This window comes from Acinonyx jubatus, chromosome A1, assembly GCF_027475565.1.
Source record: "Acinonyx jubatus isolate Ajub_Pintada_27869175 chromosome A1, VMU_Ajub_asm_v1.0, whole genome shotgun sequence".
In the NCBI taxonomy this organism is placed as follows: domain Eukaryota; kingdom Metazoa; phylum Chordata; class Mammalia; order Carnivora; family Felidae; genus Acinonyx; species Acinonyx jubatus.
Genome location: NC_069380.1, coordinates 44,000,034 through 44,023,725, shown reverse-complemented (window position 1 = coordinate 44,023,725; position 23,692 = coordinate 44,000,034). Strand labels below are relative to the sequence as shown.

General features: G+C 34.3%; 1 protein-coding gene across 3 annotated transcripts in view; it reads left to right on the top strand.

Annotated features, from left to right (window-relative positions):
• The window catches only part of KLHL1 (kelch like family member 1), a 354,119-nt gene that overhangs the window by 263,800 nt on the left and 66,627 nt on the right, over positions 1-23,692 (top strand). For all 3 annotated transcript variants that reach the window (XM_027064981.2, XM_027064980.2, XM_053216359.1), the window contains exon 7: positions 422-646. In XM_027064981.2, the coding sequence (XP_026920782.1) occupies positions 422-646 (225 nt within the window). The remainder of the gene's footprint in view (positions 1-421; positions 647-23,692) is intronic.

The window sequence follows — 23,692 nt, the reverse complement described above, 5'->3', positions numbered from 1 at the left end:
AGAGAAACATGGTAAATAATTTATTAAATTCAATTCACTTTCAGAAACTGTACAGAGATTATACAGAAATTATACTAGGATTATGTTACTTTTTTATGGCAAACAGTGACATAAAAAAGTTGTAAAATCTGACAGAACTGTGCCATGACCAACAATAATTCTATTGAACCAATAGTTTAGCATGAGACCATTATAACATTCAAACAAGTTATAAATTTGTGTCTACTTTGATAATTAGTTTCTGCCAAGGAGAAGAAATAATGTAGTTAAAATACTACTCCCTTTGGTTTTCTGCCACATTGTCTTTAAGAAAAATAAGTGTGACAAGAGTATTTTCACATCTGAATTTGTACACTGTCTTGGGCAGGTTGTGTGTTAGATTAGTAGTAAATGGTGATTGTTTGATTTTATGTTTTATCAGGAGCTACAACCATAGAGAAATATGACCTCAGAACAAATTTGTGGATCCAGGCAGGAATGATGAATGGCAGGAGACTGCAGTTTGGTGTGGCTGTTATTGATGACAAACTCTTTGTAATTGGAGGTCGAGATGGCTTAAAGACATTGAACACTGTTGAATGTTACAATCCCAAAACCAAGACTTGGACTGTCTTACCACCAATGTCAACACATAGACATGGTCTAGGTAAGATCTCTTACTTTATTGATATTCTTTTTAGAAACATTTATTGATAGTTAAAATGCATGTTAAAAATAATATTACTGTCATTAATTATCATTAACTTTAGATAAATTATGAGTTTATTTAGAGCATTTTTTCTAAGTTCTTGACATTTTCTTGTGTTGACTAATGTGCATTAAACTGTTGAGAAGGATGTCAACGATACCAAAATGAGTAGACCTCAAGCAATCTTCAAAGTTTTCACAATCTGACATTCATACAACATGTAAAGTTCAATATGAAAAAAAAAAATAGAACTATCATGGAGAGGCCAGAGTAATGTTGCCCAGAGGAAAAAATAGTTAATGTGCATTGAGGAAAACTTAATTAAGGTGGCTCACTCCACTCCCATAACTAGCCTACCCATACCTTTGCATGTAATTAATTCCACCTTGAAAAATCTGTGGGGAAAGAGCAATACAGTTTAGAGAAAGAATAACGTATCAATTGGCACCAGGGATCATTAACACAGGATTCAACCTTCAATTTCTCCTGTGGAAGAACCTGGAGATGCAGAGAACTATATTGGGATTCAGATGATCTGGGTGTGAGTCTTGAATCTACCGTATTGACATGATTTGAAGACAGCACTTAAACCATAAGACTTCAATTTCAAGACTTGCCACCAATTCAAAGTTATTAGGTAGATAAAAATATAATTATAATGTTATGAAATCACTGTGTGAATTGTAAAGTCCTATACAAATATTTGAAAAGAGGAATGAAATAAAGGTGAGCAGTTCCTGAATTTGTACTTGTACCATGGGGATTATAAAGAGAAGTACAAATGACTTTTTTTGAATACCTGAAATATGGCAAGTAATCAATTAAGTGTCTTTCATGTATTTAGAATATACATATTAGAGAGCTATGCAGGTTTAATTGCAAATTCATTGATTTAGACATTCATAGGCAAGCAAAATTATAGAACATTTCTAAAATACATATTAATGCTAGTTCAATTTTGATATCTCTAGCACTGCACTTCCCATTCTTGTTTACTCTACCATCAATTTAAGCAAACATTAAATAAATAAATAAATAAATAAATAAATAAATACAATAGGTCTGGACTATTTGATCTTTTAGCTTACCTCCCTTTTTTCACATTAGGTATTAGTAAATTAAGGAATAGTAATAAATATATGAAAACCTATTCAAGTTCTAAAATTTTTTGCTTTAAATAATAACTATATAATTTATTTAAATCACATGGAACCAAATTATAATATGAAAATATTAACAGCAAATTATTCTTCCCAGGTAACATTCATGAGTATTAAAGGTTTCTTACATGATTGTTTTCCAAATATAATGGAGGATTTTTGCTTTTATATCCATGTAAAAGCTATATGTGTTGTTTTAATTATCTAGCTATCTAATTACCTGTTTCTGTTTGAGTGAAATGTAGAGAATAAGCACTCTGGTTTAGAATGTGTAGAATTTAATGTCTCCTTCTTCCTTTTTGTTTTCGACAATGCAGTAATTTTCTATTAAGGTGTACTAAGGTTCAATTATGTAGGTTATTTGCATGCTAAGAGAACATACTAAATTGAAATTGAAAAAATGTCACTGAGAATACATCTTATGCTGTATAATTTCAAGCGTTTAAAGTGTACAAGGTGATGGTGTGCCTCCAAATTCTGTCACACAGCGTCCTCTCCTCTAGGTGTCAGGACTGGACAAAACGGTAACCTGGGGTATGGTCTTTCAGTTTTTCTTATTTGCTAAAGGGTTCATTGTAAAGGTTCATGTGGAAGTAAGGCTGCACAGCAAATGACATGAGCTAATAAGTATTTCAGGTATCTGAAATGTAGTGCAGCATTTCTCACAAGTTTTGGGGACCCAATACTAACTGTAGTAGTCCACTATTTTCATTCCTCGCCCTCCCTTGCTTTGTGTTTTTCATTCTGTTTCACTTCTGTTATCAAGTGGCTCACCTCTCCTCCATATCTGATGCCATTGGCTTCCTCTGTTTTACTTCCTAGGGGCTATTGCTTCCTGTCAGTTTTTTTTTTAATTCTCTCCTACAGTACTCCCCAAGATCCGTCCTTGTTGAATTAGTAGATAGAGCATCATTTCTGGACACGATTATCATCCCAGAGTGCCTCATAGATTGCTAGCCATGCCCAGTACATAGAAAGCTGCCTTCAACTTGGATGCCAATCCAAGCTCTAATCAGCTGAAGCCAGATTGATAGCAATGCAAGATACATGTGTGTTTCCTGATGAAGTTGAGTGTTTCCTTTATGATCAATCACATTCCTTGTGATCAGTTGAATCTCAGAAGTCCATCATTCTATGTCACACTCAAATGCAATAAGCCTCCTTGGCCCAAGATTTCTGTCCCTTCGATACACACATCAATCTTTGATTTACCTTCTCCTGGGGACTCCTATTACATTGATGTTGATATTTCCTATTTAATTCACCATATCTTTTTAGTTTAGTTTTGTATGTTTTCTTTTATCCCTTCCTATTGGCTAATTTTAATATCTAGCCCTCCAAATTGTCCTTAATCTTCATGCATCATGATATTTCTCCCATATATTGATGTCTTGATCTTAATTAATTTTTTTCACAAACTCGTTATTCCTGCTTGGTAATTCACTATAATTGCTTTCTTCTTCCGCGGTACTAATATTCCTCCTTGTCTCTGTGAGGCTATTTATTATACCTATTTCAAATTCCTATCTGCCTCTTTACTTCTTTTTTGTTTATGATATGTGATCATCTTCCTTCTCTTCCTCAGATTCCTCTTTCAGCTCTCCTCTTACTCTTCTCTTTTTCCTGTTAGTCATCCTTTTTCTCCTCCTCCTGTTGCTGTTCTTTTTCTCCCTCCACTTCGGCTTCTGATTCCCCTTCTTCCCCATATCTATTTTTTCTTCCTCCTTTTTTTTCTTCTCCTCTTCTAATTTTATTTTAACAGTAGTTGTAACCATGGAAATGTGTAATTTTTAACTGTGTTTTTAACTGTAATTTTTAAGTCATATGAATATATCAGACACTTTGGCTAATTAAATGGAAGTTAAGGCATATGCCATTCTTTGTGCCCTCTCAAAACATTCAGGACTGGATGGGAGGGTTATGCCAGGGTGTGGAGCCCTGACCTTGCAAGCTGGTTTTGTGCAACCTATCAGCTGTTATTCCTGACATGTAACCCTCAGGGACACATCTGTTTACTTTCACTTGCAAATAAATGTCCTTATGCCTTTCTTCTTTATCTGTGATGCCCTAACTATAGGACTGGAAGCTTGGATAGGAAGGGAATGTTCTGAACCAGTAAGTCTATTTGCTTCTCCTGTTAACAGTTCTTCCTTTAAGCTGGGCTCTGACGACATTCTGATGTCATCCAGACAATTATGGCAGGCTCTTGATGGGTTCTGCTCTCTTGCTGCCAAGCAATGTAGAGGGTTCACTGGTTGTTCTTTTGACCACATCAAAAAAGCACAGATCAAATTTTCCTCTGAGATATTCCCCCATTGCAGTGCCATGAATTTTTGTCTCAGTAAGTTACAACTAACTTTTGTTTTTCTAATTATTTTTTACAGTGTCAATGTTTGTTTTTCAAAAACGCACCATGACCTTCCCTTTATGTAATCCCTGGTATTTGGTTTGAATGTAAATCAACAGCCTTCTGTGCTAGTTTTTTATTCGTTCAGAAATTAGAATGTCCCATTTTATTTGCCATATAATCAGTACTTATTCTGCGATATCCAATGAAATTACAAAATTGATTATGTAATCCCGTGTTATGCATTCAAATGATTAGAGGTAACAGGCTAAAGTAAAACTTAAAAATATGTAAAATATATAAAAATATAATATATATGTGTATATATATGTGTGTGTGTGTGTGTGTGTATATATATATTATGTATAAAATTCAAGACATTTTTGACCTGTATGGCTTTTTTTTTTCTCACTTGATTTGTATAGGAAAAACAAAACCTTGAATTATTTTTTGAGAAAGTCACATGAGTTCCTTGGTTGCTAAAGATGATTATGTGGCCAGAAATGTTTCATAGCTATCAATAAATGAAGAAAGCTCCTTCTGCTGCATAAAATAGCATAGAAAACTTATATGCATATTAAGTCTGTGATGTCAAGGGAGCAATGCATCTGCCTAGAGAATTAAACTAATTAAGACCACAGTTCTCTCAATATGCTAAGAGTTTTTATTTTGGCATTTATGTCTTTGAAGCACATAATCCACATATCATGACTTTTTTGCACCACATTTTATATTATATAAAACTGAATAAGACATTACTACAATACAGTGCTTGCAATTATGTCTTTTCAGGAGAAATTGAAGAGTAAGATAGCTGTGGATTATTGTGGATTTTCTACATGCTAGGAACCAATGTTGTATATTAAACATATGGTAGGAGTTGTTTTTATTTTTATTTTGTTTAGTTTTCAATTCAGGTAAAATCCACACACCGTAAATTCAAGTTTTAAAGTGTAGAATTGAGTGCTTTTGAGTATATTTACAGTTGTGCAGCCATCACCACTATTAAATCCCAAAATATTTTTATTATGTTTTTAAAAAAGATTTTTATATTTATTATTTTTTTTTTCAGAGAGAAAGAGACAGAGTGTGAGCAGGGGAGGGGAAGAGAGAGAGGGAGACACAGAATCTGAAGCAGACTCCCTGCTCTCAGCACAGAGCCCAACGCAGGGCTTGAACCCACGAACTGTGAGATAATGACCTGAGCTGAAGTGGGACGCTTAACCGACTGAGCCCCCCAGGCACCCCCAGAAAATATTTTTATTATCTTAAAAAGGAACTGTACTTGTGGTGCCTGGGGGGCTCAGTCAGTTGAGCATCCAACTTCAGCTCAGGCCATGATCTTGCGGTTTTTGAGTTGGAGTCCCTCATCAGTCTCACTGCTGACAGTGTGGAGCCTGCTTTGGATGCTTTGTCCCCCTCTCTCTCTCTGCCCCACCCTTGTTCACACTCTCTCTTTCTCAAACATAAATAAATATTAAAAAAGAAAAAAAATAAAGAAACTGTGTACCCAAAAGTACTTGCTCTTCCTTCTCCCTTCCTCCTAGCCCCTAACAATAATAATCTACTTTCTGTCTATGGATTTGCCTCTTCTGGACATTTCATATACATAGAATCATATAATGTGTGGTCTTTTGTTTACGGCTTCTTTTACATAACATAATGCTTTCAAGGTTCATTCCTGTTGTAGCATGTATCATTTCCTCCTTCCTTTTATGGTTGAATAATGTTCCATTGTTAGAATTTATCACATGATGTTTTTACATCATAAATAGAAAGACATTTGGGTTGTTTCCACTTTTGGACTATTATGAATAAAATAAAACTGCTATGAACATTCATGTATGCCTTTTTTCTGTACTATGATTTCAATTCTCTTATAGATATAGATAGATACAGATAGATATATAGATATAGATGATATAGATATAGATAGATATAGGAGTGGAATTGTTGAGTCATATAATAACTCTATATTTTATTTCTGGAGGAACTGCTGATTGGTTTTCAGAATGGTTGCACCATTTTCTATCCCCTCAGTAATGTATGAGGGTACAAATTTCTCCACATCCCTGCCAACACTTATTATCCTTTCTTTTTATATTGTAATTATCTGAGTATATATGAAATGGTATCTTACTGTGGTTTTACATGCATTTCCTACTGAATAATTTTAAAAAACTTTTTCTGTGCTTATTGACATTTACTCATATTCTTTGGAGAAATATCTATTCAAATGTTTGTCTATTTTTTGTTTAGATTGTTTTCACTGTCGAATTTAATAGTTCTTTGTATATTCTGAAAATGTCTTCTGTTAGATATGAGTTTTCAAATATTTTTATACATTATATGCATTCTATTTTAACTACCTTGACAGTGTCCTTTGAAGCACAAAAATTATTAACTTGAAGTTCATATTATTTCTCTTTTCTTTTTTTCACATAATATTTTTAATTAATTTATTTTTCAATCTATGTCCAAGTTATTTAGCAAATAGTGCAACAATGATTTCAGGAGTAGATTCCTTAATGCCCCTTACCCGTTTAGACCATCCCCCCTCCCACAACTCCTCCAGCAACCCTCTGTTTATTCTCCATATTTAAGAGTGTCTTATGTTTTGTCACCCTCCCTGTTTTTTTATATTATTTTTGCTTCCCTTCCCTTATGTCCATCTGTTTTGTATCTTCAAGTCCTCATATGAGTGAAGTCATATGATTTTTGTCTTTCTCTAACTGACTAATTTCACTTAGCATAATACCTGCTAGTTCCATCCACATAGTTGCAAATGGCAAGATTTCATTCCCTGTGATTGCTGAGTAATATTCCATTGTATATATATACCACATCTTTATCCATTCATCCATCAATGGACATTTGGGCTCTTTCCATACTTTGGCTATTGTTGATAGTGCTGTTATAAACATTGGGGTGCATGTGCCCCTTCGAAACAGCACATCTGTATCCCTTGGATAAATAACTAGTAGTGCAATTACTGGGTTATGAGGTTTTTTCTTTTATTTCTAATGCTTTCGGTGACATATCCAAGAAAATGTTGTCTAATCTATGGTCATGAAAATTTATGCCTATGTTTTCTTTTAGAAATGTGATACTTTTAGTACTTAAATTTAAGAATATAGTTCATTTTGAGTTAGTTTTTGCACATGGTGTGAAGAAGCAATTTGACTTCATTCTTTTGCATGTTGTCTCAGCACCATTTGTTAAAAAAAACAATAATAAACTTTCTTTCTCATTGAATTGTCTTTTTAAATTTAATTTTATATTTACTTATTTATTCTTAATCTCAGTATAATTAACATACCGTGTTGTATTAGTTTTAGGTGGGCAATACAGTGATGCAACAATCTATACATTACTCAGTACTCATATGATTTATTCTCCTTTTCCCATTTCCCCCATCCCCTACCCACCTCCCCTCTGAATACCACCAGTTTGTTCTCTATATTTAAGAGTCAGTTGTTTTGTTTATCCTTTTCTCATTGTTGTTGGTCATTCGTTTCATTTCTTAAAATCCACATATGAATAAAATAATGTGGTATTTGTCTAAAGAAAGCCATCAGCAAAACAAAAAGACAACCTACTGAATGGAAGGCGATATTTGCAAATGATATATCCAATAAGGGGTTAATATCCAAAACACATAAAGAACTCACACAACTCAACAGCAAAAAAAAAAACCCTAATAATCCAATTAAAAATGGTCAGAAGTTATGAACAGACATTTCTCCAAAGAAGACATACAGATGACCAACAGACACAGGAGATGATGTTCAACATCATTCATCATCTGGGAAATGCAAATAAAAGCCACCTTGACATACCATCTCACATCTGTTAGAATGGCTAAAATCAACAACACAAGAAACAGCAGGTGTTAGAGAGGATTTGGAGAAAAAGAAACCCTCGTACACTATTGGTGGGAATACAAACTGGTGCAGCCACTCTGGAAAACAGTGTGGAGTTTCCTCGAAAAGTTAAAAATACGACCCAGAAATTTCTGGATTTACCCTAGATATTTACCCCAGGATACAAAAATACTGATTTGAAGAGATACATGGACCCTGATGTTTATAGCATATTATCAACAATAGCCCAATTATGGAAAGAGGGCAAATTATGGATATATATATATATATATATATGGTGGTCAGAGGGATAAATTAAATAGGTGATGGAGATTAAGGAAGGCACTTGATGGGATGAGCACTGGATGTGATGAATCAGTATATTCTGTACCTGAAACTAGTATTACACTGTATGTTAATGGGAATTTAAATAAAAGCTTGAGAAAAGAAGTAACAAATCAATTGGCCGTAAGTGTGAGGGTTTATTTATGGAATCTCAAATCTATTCCTTTTGTTTCTGTTTCTGTCCTTATGCCAGTGTCCCACTGTCTTTATTGCTCTCATTTTGTAGTCACTGAAATTTTGACATTGAGAAGTTTGAGCCCTCTGACTTTGTTGTTCTTTTTTCAAGAATTTTTTGGCTATACATATAATGTTATTTGCAAAGAGAAATGCTTTTATTTCCTTTTTGAGAAACCATATGGTCTTTATTTAAAAATTTTTAAAGTTTATTTAGTTTTGAGAGAGAGAGCACAAGCAGGGGAGGGGGAGACACAGAATCCGAAGCAGGCTCCAGGCTCTGAGCTGTCAGCACAGAGCCCAATGCAGGTCTTTAACCCATAAACCATGAGATCATGACCTCAGCTGAAGTCAAACACTTAACTGACTGAGCCACCCAGGAGACCCCAAAACCATATGGTCTTTATTTCTCATTTTTGCCTTCTGGCCCTAGATGGAACCTCCAGCACAATACTGATAAGAAATAGCAAGAGGGGACATTGTTGCCTTTTTCTTTTAATTTTTTTTTAATGTTTATTTATTTTTGACAGAGAGACGGAGTGTGAGTGGGTGAGGGGCAGAGAGAGAGGGAGACACAGACTCTGAAGCAGGCTCCAGGCTCCAAGCTGTCAGTACAGAGCCGGACGCGGGGCTCAAACCCATGAACTGTGAGATCATGACCAGAGCAAAGTTGGACACTTAACCAACTGAGCCACCCAGGCGCTCCTGCCTTTTTCTTAAACTAAGGGATAAGGTTTCAGTTATTCACTATTAAATGTGATGTTATTCTTTTTTTCTTTTGTGGATGCTCTTTATCAGCTTAAGAAAACTCCCTTATATTTCTAGCCAGTTGAGTGTTTTATCATAAAAGATACTGGGATTTTGTCAAATGCTTTTCCTGAATCTATATGAAGAGCATGTGATTTTTCCCTTTATTTTAACAGTACAGTGTATTACATTAATTGATTTTCAGATGTTAATCACCTTATTATTTTTTCAGAAAAATCTCACTTGGTCATGGTCTATAATCCTTTTCGTATGTTGCTGTTTTTGGTTTGCTAGTGTTTTGTGAAAGCTTTTTCATCTATATTCATAAAGAATATTGGTCTGTATTTTTCTTGTGATATCTTTGGCTTGAGTATTGAGGTAATAACTGGTTTCATGAAATGATTTGGGAAGTGTTCGTTTATCTCCTAGCTTGTGGAATAGTTTGTGAATGATTAATGTTAATTCTTTAAAGATTTAGTAGAATTCATCAGAAAGACACAGTTTTTGAATTACTAAATCTCTTTATTTTTATTGATCTATTCAGATTTTTCTGTTTCTTCTTGAATCACTCTCTAGCTGGTGACTTCCTAGGAATTTGTCAATCTCATTACAATATCTAAATTGGTGGTTTATATTCTTTATAGTATTCCCTTAATATCCATACTCTTTCTTTAAGGTAGGTAGTGATGTTCCCTATTTTACATCTGATTTTAGTAGCTGGCACTTGGCTCTCTCTCTCTTTTTCCAACTATTTAAAGGTTTGTCAATTGTAACGATATTTTCAAAGAACCAACTGCCATTTTCCTGGTTTTCTTTATTCTAGTCTCCATTTTATTTATTTCCATTCTATTTTTTAATATTACTTTTCTTCTGTTTGCATTGGGTTTGCTTTTCTTTTATTTCTTAAGGTTAAGGTTAGGTTGTTGGTTTGAGATTCTTCTTTTTTTTTAAACATAACACTTTTTTTATTTTTTTTGTTCTGTTTACAGTGTACAACATGCTGGTTTAATATATACACACACCGTGAAATGAGATCCTTCTTAATTTTTAGCAGCTATACTTTCCGTGCTTCAGGTGCACTCCAGAAGTTTTGGTGTTTTTTGTGTCTTCATTTTCATTCCTCACAAAGTTATTTTTTAGACTTTCTTTGACCCATTAATATTTAGTAGTGTGTTTAATTTCCACATATTTATTATTATTGTGATACAAAGTACGTATTTATACATCCATCAACACAGATGTAAAATTATTGCTTTGAGTAAATGTCTTTTAAATAAAATAGGAGAAAATAAAGTTGTAAACCAAAAATACTGGGGAACCTGGATGGTCCAGTCAGTTAAGGGTCCGAGTCTTGATTTGGGCTTGGGTCATGATCTCATGCTTGTGATGTCGAGTTCCACTTCAAGCTCTGTGCCGACAGTGTAGAGCCTGCTTGGGATTCTCTCTCTCTCTCTCTCTCTCTCTCTCTCTCTCTCTGCCACTGTCCTGGTCATGCTTGCTCTCTCTCTCTCTCTCTCTCTCTGCCGCTGTCCTGGTCATGCTTACTCTCTCTCTCTCTCTCAATAAATAAATAAACAAACATTAAAAATATATTAACTTATCAGTGCTCTTATTCTTTATGTGGATTTGTATTACTGTCTAAAAATGTCAACATTTTGGCCTGAAGGACTCCTTATAGTATTGCTTATAGGGCAGGTCTGCTGGCAATAAATTCCCACAATTTGTTTTTAACCGGAGTATGAGATCACTTCTCCTTTATTTTTGAATAATATAAAATTCTTAATGGTCTTTTTCTTTCAGCACTTTGAATATGTCATCCCATTGTCTTCTGGCCTCCTCATCATCTGATGAGGATAACCTTGTAAGGAGTATCCCCTGTATGTAATATGTTGCTACTCTTTGGCTACTTTCAAGATTCTGTCTTTGGTGTTGGATGGTTTGTGATGTGCCAGGTGTGCATATCTTTGAGCTTATCCTACCGGTGGTCCCTTGTGCTCTGCTCTCTGGCTCTCAGCTCAGTTGGGTTCCTAACAAGGCAGAGTTGTTAACTGCCTACTGAAGTGTTAAAGGAGTACACCAACATGCACACTGAAGTGTTAAAGGAGTATGCCAACAAAGACAAGTTTTCCTCCTCTTCCCCCATAAGGAAACTTTGGCAGAGGTGCCTGAAGAAGACCTCTTCTCAAGCCTGGGGAATAAAGGTGCCTGGGCTAGGCATGCAAATACATGAAGGGTGTGACCAGCCAAAGGGGTCTGAGTCCTTGATTGCAGCTCCCTTCAGAGACTGCAGTACCTTGACTGTCCACAAAGACTGGTGTAGGGAGGGCAGATTTCCTTAGTGAGTCCTTCCGGGTAAAGATAGTATAATTACCTGTGGTCAGGTCTATAAAATCCCATGTAGATTTTTAACCAGGAGCTGGACTCCTCATGCCTTAACCTTCACTTCCTGTTTATACAAATCCTCAAGGTCAGTGAGAGGTACCTATTGCATTCTCAGATTTTGCCTGAGCATACACACATCCCTGAATTAGCCTCACCTAATTTCACCACCTCGGGAAGATATGATATTCAATAATTGCCTCTGATTGCTTTTTCCTTTGATATATGCCCTGGAGCATTCTCAGTAAAAGGAAGCCTTGGTCAACGGATAGAAAGGCAAGCCCTGCAAGTGAAGGTTTCCAGAGAACTGGCAGAGAGGTCAGATAAAAACAGTTCTTTGAGTATAGGACTTCTGAAGAATCTCCAAATCTGTGCAGGGCCCTCCAGTGGCTGCCAGCCTGATGGATTGCATGACTACTTTGATTGTGAGGTTGTTGGTTTTCAAGGCTATTGTAAAGCTAAGGGGAAAGCCTCACTCACCTCCATCCTGCCCTGCCCCAGCTCTGGAATCTGACTGCAGGCAAGATGATGTCTGAGTTCCCTGGCCACATGAGGCCCTGTCAATGAATGGAAAAAGGACAGGTTAAAACCAAGCAAACTTACTGTTCTTATCTAGATTCAGCTATTTTTCTTGAATAAATGCTCTTCAAATATTTATAAGCCTTATTTATTTTCCAAAGTTCTGATTTCGATACAGTTGCCAGTGTTCTCATTACTTTTATGGAGTAGTGGATTTTTGGATGTCTTTATTCTACCATTCCTGCTGATGTCACTATGAAGGAATTTTTCTTAAATGGGTACAATAAACAGAAATGGACTGATCCATGAACAAAGGGTTAGCTGAGAAAAGTGATTGAAAGCCAAGTGCATGTTCAGGGTTATGCACATGCCCAGGTAAAATCAGGAACCTGGATGAAACCAAGAGAAACTTGGTAATTAATTCAAGACCAAAATTACATCCATGTGAAAGTCTGCTGAAGATAAAGATGTTTTCATGAAAGACACTGGATGCTCCAGCTGGCATCTGCTTCTATCTATTCTAGTTCTATGAAGTAGCTGAGTCACATTACCCAAGAAACTAGATGTGACTGGAAACATTGACAATGCAAAAACAAAACAAAACAAAACAAAAATCTTACTTTCCTTCTTTGCTTTGTTCATTCTAGTTTTAAAGTTCCTGTTGGAAGCATCTTATTGGCGAAGCTTAGTTTATAGGTACAGGCTTCAGTTTTTCAGAATCAGGAAAAAGAAGCAACTCAACTAGTTGGCATCTATAGTGGAAGATAAGGCCTGCTTCCGATGAACGTTTATATGTGTGAATATTCAAAAAATAAAAGGGACATTCGATATTGGGGTCATGAGGGAAAAAAGACCAATGTCTACTGTTCATTTGTCAACTGATTAAATACTGACAACCACCCTATAATGTAATTATTCTTATTGCTGTTTTAAAGGTAAAAAATTATGCACAAAGTAATCAATTACTTCTTAATGTCACATTATCTGACAAGACAGAATTGTGATTTTAGTCTAAGTTTGTTTCACTCCAAAATTATATTCTTTCTAATACAACATGCTCTTCCTAATGTAAGTAAATGGTAATACATATCTTCTATTTATTAATAATAAATATATAAATATATTCTATTTACTATTTTCACTTTAACTTATCAATTGAGACTCATCTATCACCTTATCCATACAAAATAAGACATACACACAAAAATAGGCATTTGCTACCTGAGTGTCTGAATGAAATTGATAACATGGTTCATCAATTGTGAAAATGCCTGTAGGATGATTTCAAGGAATGTTTCAGCCAAAATATTTTAGTTTTGAAGTACAGATGTATAGATATATATTTAGATATAGATATAAACACGTAAGTAGGTAAGTAGGGAGATAAATGATAGATGATGGGTAGATTATGGATAGATGGATAGATAGATAGATAGGTAGATAATGGATGGAGATGTTCTGTGCTATTTCACTGTGCAACTATATTCATTTGAATTCTGCTAAGAGTGGAAAAAGGGAAAATACTGGGTGAATCGTTTGCTATTTTCCTATCAACAATTTTGATGCCATTGGAATGATGCTGTTTGGAACTAGTAAATCAGAAAAATTAAAAAAAAAATCTCTGTATTCTGGCACTTCAGGATTACCCATCTTACAGGCTAGTCTCCCATCCAGTCGTCCTAATAGGAAACTTTCCTATGCAATTAGAGGCCTAGGAACTTACTACCTCATATTAAAACTATACAAGCTATTAAGATTCCTAGGCCATTTTAGAGACAGGAGAGGGGTAAAGATGTATGTACATATATGCAACATTCTCTGAAAAATCATAGGTAGCTTCCAAAAGTAAAAATAAAATGAAAAGAACAAAATTAATTTGGTATCTTCAAATAGAACTCACAAGATATTAACTCTTGGGACAGTTATTTAAAAAGATAGCAAAGAAAAGAAATGTCTCTTTAAATTTGAAATGTTTACTGAAATTAAGTATAAATAAAATTTATGGAAAAAATTAAAATCTGTATCATCTCTTAAATTCAAGGAGAGGAAATATAATAAAATAATGGGAAAATAGATGAGATAAAAATCGATAGTAAGAAAGCATAATATTCTACCCCATGATAGTTTTAGGAGAGTACTAAGAAAGTAGGAGAGAAAATAATGTGAGAGTATTTCTCTGAGTTCAACACATGGCCTCAAAAATGAGTAACCCAGCAAGCAACTAGAAACTTGAGTGAAGAAGAGCGAGTTCAGTCTGTTTGCATCAAATTTCAGAATATCAAGGATAAAGAGATGATTATAATGTCTCCCAAAGAGGGGGAAATTAACCTAAGCTAACAAGAATAACCATGAATGAACAGCAATGAAAAAGTGCAGTGAAATATCTGAGTCAACTACAAAGGAAGAATAATCAGACTGGATTCAGGCTTTTCAGTATCAATCTTAGATGCTAGACAATAATGAAAGCATCCTTCACACTTCTGACGGCAAAGCTTTTCAACTTACTTATGTCAAGTCAAACTATTACTCATGTATGAAGGGATTAGAAAAAGCATCTTCAGACAGTATTGGTTCTGTTGATCTCAGTAAGGATGTGAACCTCAAACTCCATTCTCACAGGCTTGACATTGGAAAAGGAGCATCTCGGGAAGAAAAAATACTCTAGTGTTAGGATACTAAGATCTCCTTCCTTGTCAGGAAATGTAGAGGAAAGATAGTTGTGCATGCACAAAATTCTCGGCCTCATGGAAGAAGTAAGCCATGAGATGGTCTCTTTGCCAAAAGCAAACACAGGACTGTTTTCTACCTGCAAAATTTGGGCAGTCCTAAGGTGTCACTGAATTGCCCTCCTTCTTGTTGCTTAAAAGAAGTCTGACTCCACTTCTGCCTTGTTATCCTTGCCTGTTATCCTCGAGTTGCTTACTAAAACAATCTGAGGATGCTCTGCTCAGAACAGAGGGCAGGGCAGGAGGATGGAGGGAACTTCTTATTTGCATCCAGAAACACTCACAGCCCAGAAAACAAAGCAAATCAGGTTTCATAAACTGCATGGGCAGAATGTGATGTTAACATTAAAATATTAAAGAGTATTTTCAAAACAGTATTACGTATTTGAATTAATAAGATTCCAGAATGTATACATGAAGAAAGAGAACACAAAGTGACACTATCAATTTTTTCCTTGGCTTTTAGAAACTATGTTTATAACAATAAGTAATGAATGGACTGCAGGAAATATGAGCATAATGAAAACTTGCATTTATTTGTGGTAAAACCCATTAGAGTAGAAATCTCATTTTAAACTGTCAGTTTTCATTGTCTTAAAAGGAATATTTGCTTCAGCTCAACCTCTTTTTCTTAAATTATATCAGTATATGTTTGTCTTCTTCATATCTCTTTTACTTAAAAAATAGCATTTCTTACAAGACCAGAGGGCCTACATTTCTTTAGAACTATTCTCCCTTCAGGGACACCTGAGTGGCTCAGTTGGTTAAGCATCTGACTTTCAGCTCAGGTCATGTTCTCAGGGCTGTGGGTTTGAGCCCTGTGTCAGGCTTTGTGCTGACAGCTCAGAGCCTGGAGCCTGCTTCCGATTCTGTGTGTCCCCCCTCTCTCTGCCCCTCCTCATTCATGCTTTCTCTCTCTCTCTCTCTCTCTCAACTAATAAATAAATTCAAAAGTATTCTCTCTTCAAAGGTTTGCAAATTTTTATAAGGAAACAAAATTCAAAACAGCCCACTCAGTTTTATATGCCAGATACAAAAACTGACAATGCAAAAAAATATATAACAAGGTAGTTTGGGGTTGCAAATAAAATATTTAATTGTTTTGATAATGTACACTGAACACATACTCAAACACATATAAACAAATGTATACACAGGCCCACAATTTTCAGTACTTATAAAAGTCTGATTTATAAAATAGTGACATTTCTGAACAGGATATGGGACATAAAAACAAGATTTTGGAGCTCATAACGTTGCCATTTACATTTGAAATTTTAATTGAGTAACAGAAAACCATAATAAGGTCACCTTTCTAATTGTTTATACAAATATGATATTTATACAGACATGTAGGTAAAATTTCAAATAACATTTTAGAGCTTTTATACCTATTTTCTCTAATTTTATCAGTTCCCCTTATAAATATCATAGATACACCATTAATAATCCCAGCAACAAAAAGAGAAAAAAATGAAGGAAAGAAGGAAAAGAAAAAGAAGCATCAGCAAACTACAAGACCCAACAGAATGTGATTTTATACACTGATTTGTAAATTCTAAATATCAGTAAAATCCTCATTATGTTTAGTCTTCTGTTACCTGTTGAATTATAAGATTAGATATTCCCTGGTGTCCTTCCACTGAGTTAGGTTCTTGTTCAAATAAACATTTACTGAAGACTTTTTTGTCCTACAAATTCTGTCGAATGCTGGGTAAACAAGAGACAAATGAAGGAATGCATACATTCAATATTTTACGCACTAGTTACATAGAGTAGTTACAAATAAAATTTATTTGTTCAGCCACAGAGAATTTGTGCCCTGTTCATTACATAATAATCTTTTACTTAATCTATTACTTATTTCCAGAAGTAAAATTTTGGGTCACAAAATGTTTCACTGGTCCTTAATGAATTCATCTTAGATTTATGGATATCCCTTCTCTTAAAGAGTCAAGAACTATTTTTTACCCCTTGATGTGGTATTTTACAAAAAAACACAGAACATTGAATTTCTGCAGTGGTGCTAACAATTAGTGGAATGAATAAGCAGAATTCCTTCTACTGTACCATGCTTTGATAAAATGGTAAAGGTCCATAGAAAATCTTCTAGAACACTGCTCCTGGAAACTAAGATCTGGTTCTGAGTACCAACAGTTTCCTCTTTATAAGAAAACTTGAGAAATATAACTGTTGATCTGAGTCACAGTATTAGTTTTCTCTCCCTGAGCAATTGGTCAGTTTTTATCCCCTTAATGTCAGAGATGATGTAACTAGATTTTCCCTTGTGTGTTAAATACTTTAAAATCTAGAGTTAAATTTGCATATGCAAATGTATGCATGCTGTTTTTATAACCATCTCAGATTTGGCTCTATTTTATATTTTTTGCTTATTTTGCTATCTTCTTTAGCACATAGTTTTTAAATCAAATATATCTGTCTCTACTTCTTATATTTTGGAAATAACCTTAATTTTTCAATAATAAGATGAGGTATTAAAATAAAGATAAGGCTAGATAATTAAGGTAGTTAAATCTGAGGAAAGTTTGTGCAAGAATATTCATTGGTTAAATCATTCCATCCTTCAACTAAAATGATACCACTGAATATTATAATACTCATTATAGAATGAAAAGATGTATATGATATTGTATTCAAAAGTACTATGACTAAGGAAGAAGACCAGAAAACTTAACAGCTATTAACATAAAGTGTTAAATAAGTACAATAAGTGAGTACTATCATCATACTGTGTGAGGTTAGAATGGATAATTAGGAAAGGTTTCTAAAGAGAGGTGATGTTTAATCTTTTTAAATGTTTATTTATTTATTTTGATAGAAAGAAAGTGAGCACAAGTGGCATAGGGGCAGAGAGAGAGGAGAGAGACAATCCCAAGAAGGCTCTGTGATGTCATCACAGAGCCTGATACTGGGCTCTAACCCATGAACTGTGAGATCATGATCTGAGCCAATGTCAAGAGTTGGACACTTTAACTGAGCTACTCAGACACCTTGAGGTGATGCCTAATTTTTACTATAAAAGATTAATAGGCAAATTGAAGAAGAAAAAATACATTTCAGTCAACAAAACAAATTTGGGTGGGTTTTTGTTTTGTTTTGTTTTGTTTTTTGGTAAGATTGATTGATTGATTGTGATAATCCCTACACCCAACATGGGGGCTCAAACTCACAATCCTGAGATCAAGAGTCACATGCTCTACCGAATGAGCCAGGCAAGCATCCTAACAAAGTGAAATTTGTAACAAGGCAAACGTGAAAAGAAATAACAGAATATTTGGGTAGCAAATCCGCTTGTTAGAAAACAAATTGGTTTCAATGATGTTGTATTATCTTATGAATATATCTGTTTTTTAATTTTTTTTAACGTTTATTTATTTTTGAGACAGAGAGAGACAGAGCATGAACAGGGGAGGGGCAGAGAGAGAGGGAGACACAGAATCTGAAACAGGCTCCAGGCTCTGAGCAGTCAGCACAGAGCCCGACGCAGGGCTCGAACTCACGGACTGTGAGATCATGACCTGAGCCGAAGTCGGACGCTTAACAGACCGAGCCACCCAGGAGCCCCTCTTATGAATATATCTTAACATATAACAAATGCCCTGTTTCATGTTTCATCTGCAGTAGAAAAAATATAGGAGAATACATAATATGTTACATAATATGGCCTCTATAATTCCATTTTATGATAATATTTCAATTGAAATTTGAAATTTAATAACAAAATATTTATTTTGAGGTAATTTTTTGTCCATATTTGTCCATATGTGCACATAATTGGCCTTGTATGTTTCAATTTAGCCCAAATTTCAAAAGATAAAGGTGTACATTCACCTGATATCCTTTCCATATTGAATAAGATACAAATAAGACTCAGTTTTCTGAAAGCATGAGGACAATCTAGTCGCTCAGGTGAACCCCACAAAAAGAAATATCAACAGAGAAGGAAAACCATTACATCAACTACAGTTAGCTCACCATTTTCGTTCCTGTTATTCTGGCTTTTACTGCTGGTGTCATTGCTTGCTTTTGCTTTTGTAGATTTATCTGGGGAGATAATTTTAGTTTACATTTTAACTTTTTTCATCAATGTCTTCGACCTGAATGACCATGCAAATCTTCCAAGGCTCAATGTAAAATGCATGTTAAAATCATAATAAATAGAAATTTTCCTCCAGCCCCAATAGTTTCCATCGCAATGTACAGGTGGTAATGAGATGCTAAAGCAACTGAAACCAAAAATTATGTAGACTAAGAGATGCTTAAACTTAGCATGTAAGAAAATATGTACTCCAGAATTTTATTTTACAAATGGAAAAATGGAGGACCAGAAAGATTAGGTAGCTTGTTGAAGTTCAAACAGATCATTAGTGGCAAAACTTGGTTTGGAGTTCATCACAGATTTGAGGTTTATTTTGTTTTGCTTTGCTTATTGCATTGGTTTTCTACCTCATTCTGATTATTTGTGTATTACTATTTCTAGAATACATCGGTTTATTTTTCACAATAAATATGATGAGCCTATGAGCAGAGCCAGGCTTGGTGGGACTTACTGATGAGACTGTCCTTAAGAAAGAGAAATGCAATTGTCATCTGAACGCATTGTTAGGGCGCCATCCAGGGCCCCAAAAGAAGCTTGGTTAGTGAGGGGCCCTGAACTTTCAGCTTCATCAGTTCACAGGAAATCCCTTCTCAATGAGCACAATTAGTAATATTTACTCTAAGACTAATATTTTGCTATAGTTAATACATTATGTAATTTGGTATGTTTTCCCTTTTATGGGGATTACTGATGTGATTATATTGCATATAAATTCATATTACATTCAAGAGTATATACAGTTTCTAATTTCATAAAAATTGGTTTCTTTTTTCATTTAGTAGAAAAGTTATAAGGATCATGACCTATACCTTCCAGCTATAAATTTACTAAGGTGTAAAATATTTAAAATGAATACATAAATATTCAACTGAAATTCCATGGATATGCATGCTTATGATGTTTGAGTGGCTGATTAGATAAAATAGTTCTAAATTGTTACAAACATTGTTCATATAAATCTAGAGAAGATTTCTGAATTACTTGCATGATATTAATTATTTATAAGTACTTTTGTCATGGCCAATGTTTTGACACTAGAAAAATGTTCTTATTTGCCATTTTATTAATGGATAGTATGAATTTTTGTCCTATAATTCTTTAGGCATCCAGAAAAAAACACATTTCATTGAAATTACCCCCAAAAGTATTTCCTTATAGAGGTAAAGACAATGTGTTGTTATTTTTATTTTAAGTGAAATCAAATCACCCTTCTTCATATCATTATTCAAATCACCCTGGCTAGAATGTAAGCCCCAGGAGGACTCAGGTTTTGTGGTCGCACTCAACCCAATGCATATAGGAAACCAAATATCTTGAATGAATTAATATTGTAATTCAATGTGTGCCATGTAAGTTTGAAGGAATCAATATTGAAAATTACTAATAGTTCATGTATTATTGTAATGTTTATTTTTACTAGACAAATATAATATAAATCTTTCATCATCCAACCTTTGAATCACTAGTACCTCTTATGACAATTGGGCCTCACTCTGTCTCTTTAGATGTCATTTGTGTAACATAAAAAAGATTTCAAGACACCAAATACTTAAGCTTGAGTATTGGCATTAGCAATGCCATGCATAGGAAGCTACTTCTGCCCTTAATAGTGATTTATCTATTAGTTGCGTTAAACAATTTCATCATTCAGCACTCACAGGAAAAATGATTTAAACAAAAACACACTGCATTTTTTTTCTTTGCCCAGATAAAGACTTTAGATTGTCAGATTTAATATAGACAAAAGTTCGTTCCAAAGACATTTTACATTTTCACAGGACATGAAGCCTCTGTTCAAGAAACAATAAAAATGAAAAATGATGCCCTAGTAACTTTTCTTCCCTGATCATTTCAGTTAAAAGATGGTTTTAAATGCAGGAGTTCAAATAGATTTCAGAAGGGGCTTTAGTGATAATCCTACTTGCTGCAATGAAAGAGAGCTCATGAGTCCTCAGTACATGACTCCTGAGAAGTAGTAGGTTCTAAGAAGCTAATACGCAAGTAAATATTATAGTGTTAATACTTTACAATTGAACAGAATGGTATGGTCTATTTCTACTTTTTTTTTCCAGTTAGATTCGCACTGCATTTTCAACTTTGTGATAAAAGAGAAAGAGTTGTGCAAATATTAACTTACTACATTTTATGCCTGGGAGGAGGGAAGAAAAAAAGCACAAATCAGTTTGATTATTTTGCTGGGCTGTACTATTTAATATTTTGAAGGATGGTAAATGCAGAATCATTAATATACTTATAATACACAAAAAACAATATATTAAATTTTAAGAAGTTGAAATAGACCACAATATTTATATATTCATACATATACTTGTATAACTATATATTTATATCCTCATGTCAGAATTTGATTAGGGAAGGCTGGGTGGCTCAGTCTCTTAAGTGCCCAACTCCTGATTTTGGTTCAGGTCATAATCTCATAGTTTTTTTGTTGTTGGTTTTGGTTTTGTTTTTAATTTTTTAAATGATTATTTGTTGTTGAGAGAGAAACAGAATGTGAGTGGGGCAGGGGCAGGGATAGACAGGGAGACGCAGAATTCAAAGCAGGCTCCAAGCTCTAAGCTGTCAGCACAGAGACAGATGCCGGGCTCGAACCCACTAACTGTGAGATCAGGATCTGAGCTGATCAGGACCTGAGCTGAAGTCTGACACTCAGCCCACTGAGCCACCCAGGTGCCCCAATGATCTCATAGTTTTAAGATTAGGCTCCAAGTCAGGCTCCATGCTGAGTTAAGATTCTCTCTCTTTCTCTCTATCTCTTTCTTTCTCTCCTGCCCTTCCCCCGCTCACATGCAAGCACGCATGCACTCTCTGAAAAATTTTTTTTTTTTATTAAAGCCTTTTTGAATTAGACATTTTAATGCTTTTTAAATTATATAGGAGTTTATATATTTTTTACAAAGAATAGTACATTATGATTAACCTTTATCCTCAGTCTGAAAAACTTAATTATTAGGACGACTCAAAGCATGTTGAAAAGAGGACTGCTGGCTTGCTCCTACTCTTTTGAGCACTCAACTAGTTTTGTCCTTATTTGGTATAGACTCCTTTAAGAAGGTTAATATTTTGTTAATTATGCAATAGAATTATTTGCCTCACTTATGTTTTTAGAAAATAATTAGCTATTGATATTGAATCTGTTAGGCACTTACAGATCAATTAAGTTCAACTTGGTATTTTATTATATTAGATTGAAACTTTCAGACTAAATTGTATTAATTCACCAAATACATTGCCAAGAGTTTGGTGCCAGAGAGAAAATTGTCAGCACTGGTGACCCTGCTGTCTTGTTGCTTCAGGTTTAGTAAGGTGACAAAACCCCCATTTATTTCATAGCTGTTAATCTTTGATTTTAGGAAAATTTCTCTTTGGGCTTACTTAAATAAGAAAAAGAACTATACTTATAAATATAATGTGTACATTATTATAATAGATATACCACACTATTGAAGTTTTCAAAACTTTCTTTAACAAAGATGTTTATTTTTATGCTCTCAAATTTAAAAAGTAACAGTATATTTACCTTGATAGAAAAACTGTATTGCATAATATGTGTGCTTGCTAAATGGCACAGAATGATGAGTGCCTCTGAGAGAATACAAATTAATTATATATATATATACTTATATAAAATATATAATATAAACATGTGTAAAGAAATAAATATATAATGTAATGTAATATAGTTTAAACATATAAGTGTATACATGTATGTAATATATATATATAAAACATAAATGTATTTTATATAAATACCCTAACTTTATATTTTTATTTTTAAAAAGTTTATTTATTTATATTGAGAGAGAGAGAGAGCATAAGCAAGGGAGGGGCAGAGAGAGAGAGGGAGAGAGAGAATCTCAAGCAGGCCCCGCACTGTCAGGGCAGAGCCCGACTCACGGCTAAATTCAGGAGCCATATGAGATCATGACCTGAGCCAAAATCAAGAGTTGGTTACTTAATCCATTGAGCCACCCAGGCACCCCTAAATACCCTAACTTTAAAACATAAGTATTGAAGTTTCTTTGGTAGATATTTGTAGGCTTTAGTAGCTGTAGATAATTGCAGAATGTAATTATGTTCCCCACAGCCTTACTGTTTGTGTCAATGAAAAATAAAGTATCAGATCGAATTGGGATGACATATTCGTATTTGCAAATAAAACAGAAACAAGCAAAACTAGATCACTACCTGATTTGTAAGCTAAATAAAATACAGCTCTTTGTAGTGAAATACAGCTAAAATTGTGGTTTTAATTAGGCAATAGAGTCCTTATATTTGGCTATAATTGATAAAGCCTTTGACCTTGAATAGGTGACTGAACAGAACAACCTGTTATAACTATCATCTTATAACCTTATCCTGTAATCACATAAATTGTTGATATGAGGACGAAGGTACTTATAAAATATTCTCCCTTAGTCTACATATCTTAAAGACAATTCATTTCATTAAGGGACAGAAAATGTCTATCAAAAATGTTTTAACAAAACATTATACAATTGAAATAGCTGATGCTCTTGTCTACACCTGAATCTGAGCTTCTGATTAGTGTTTAAATGCTAACAAACCACTCTTCTTTGTAGCAGTTACTTTCCCAACTGTT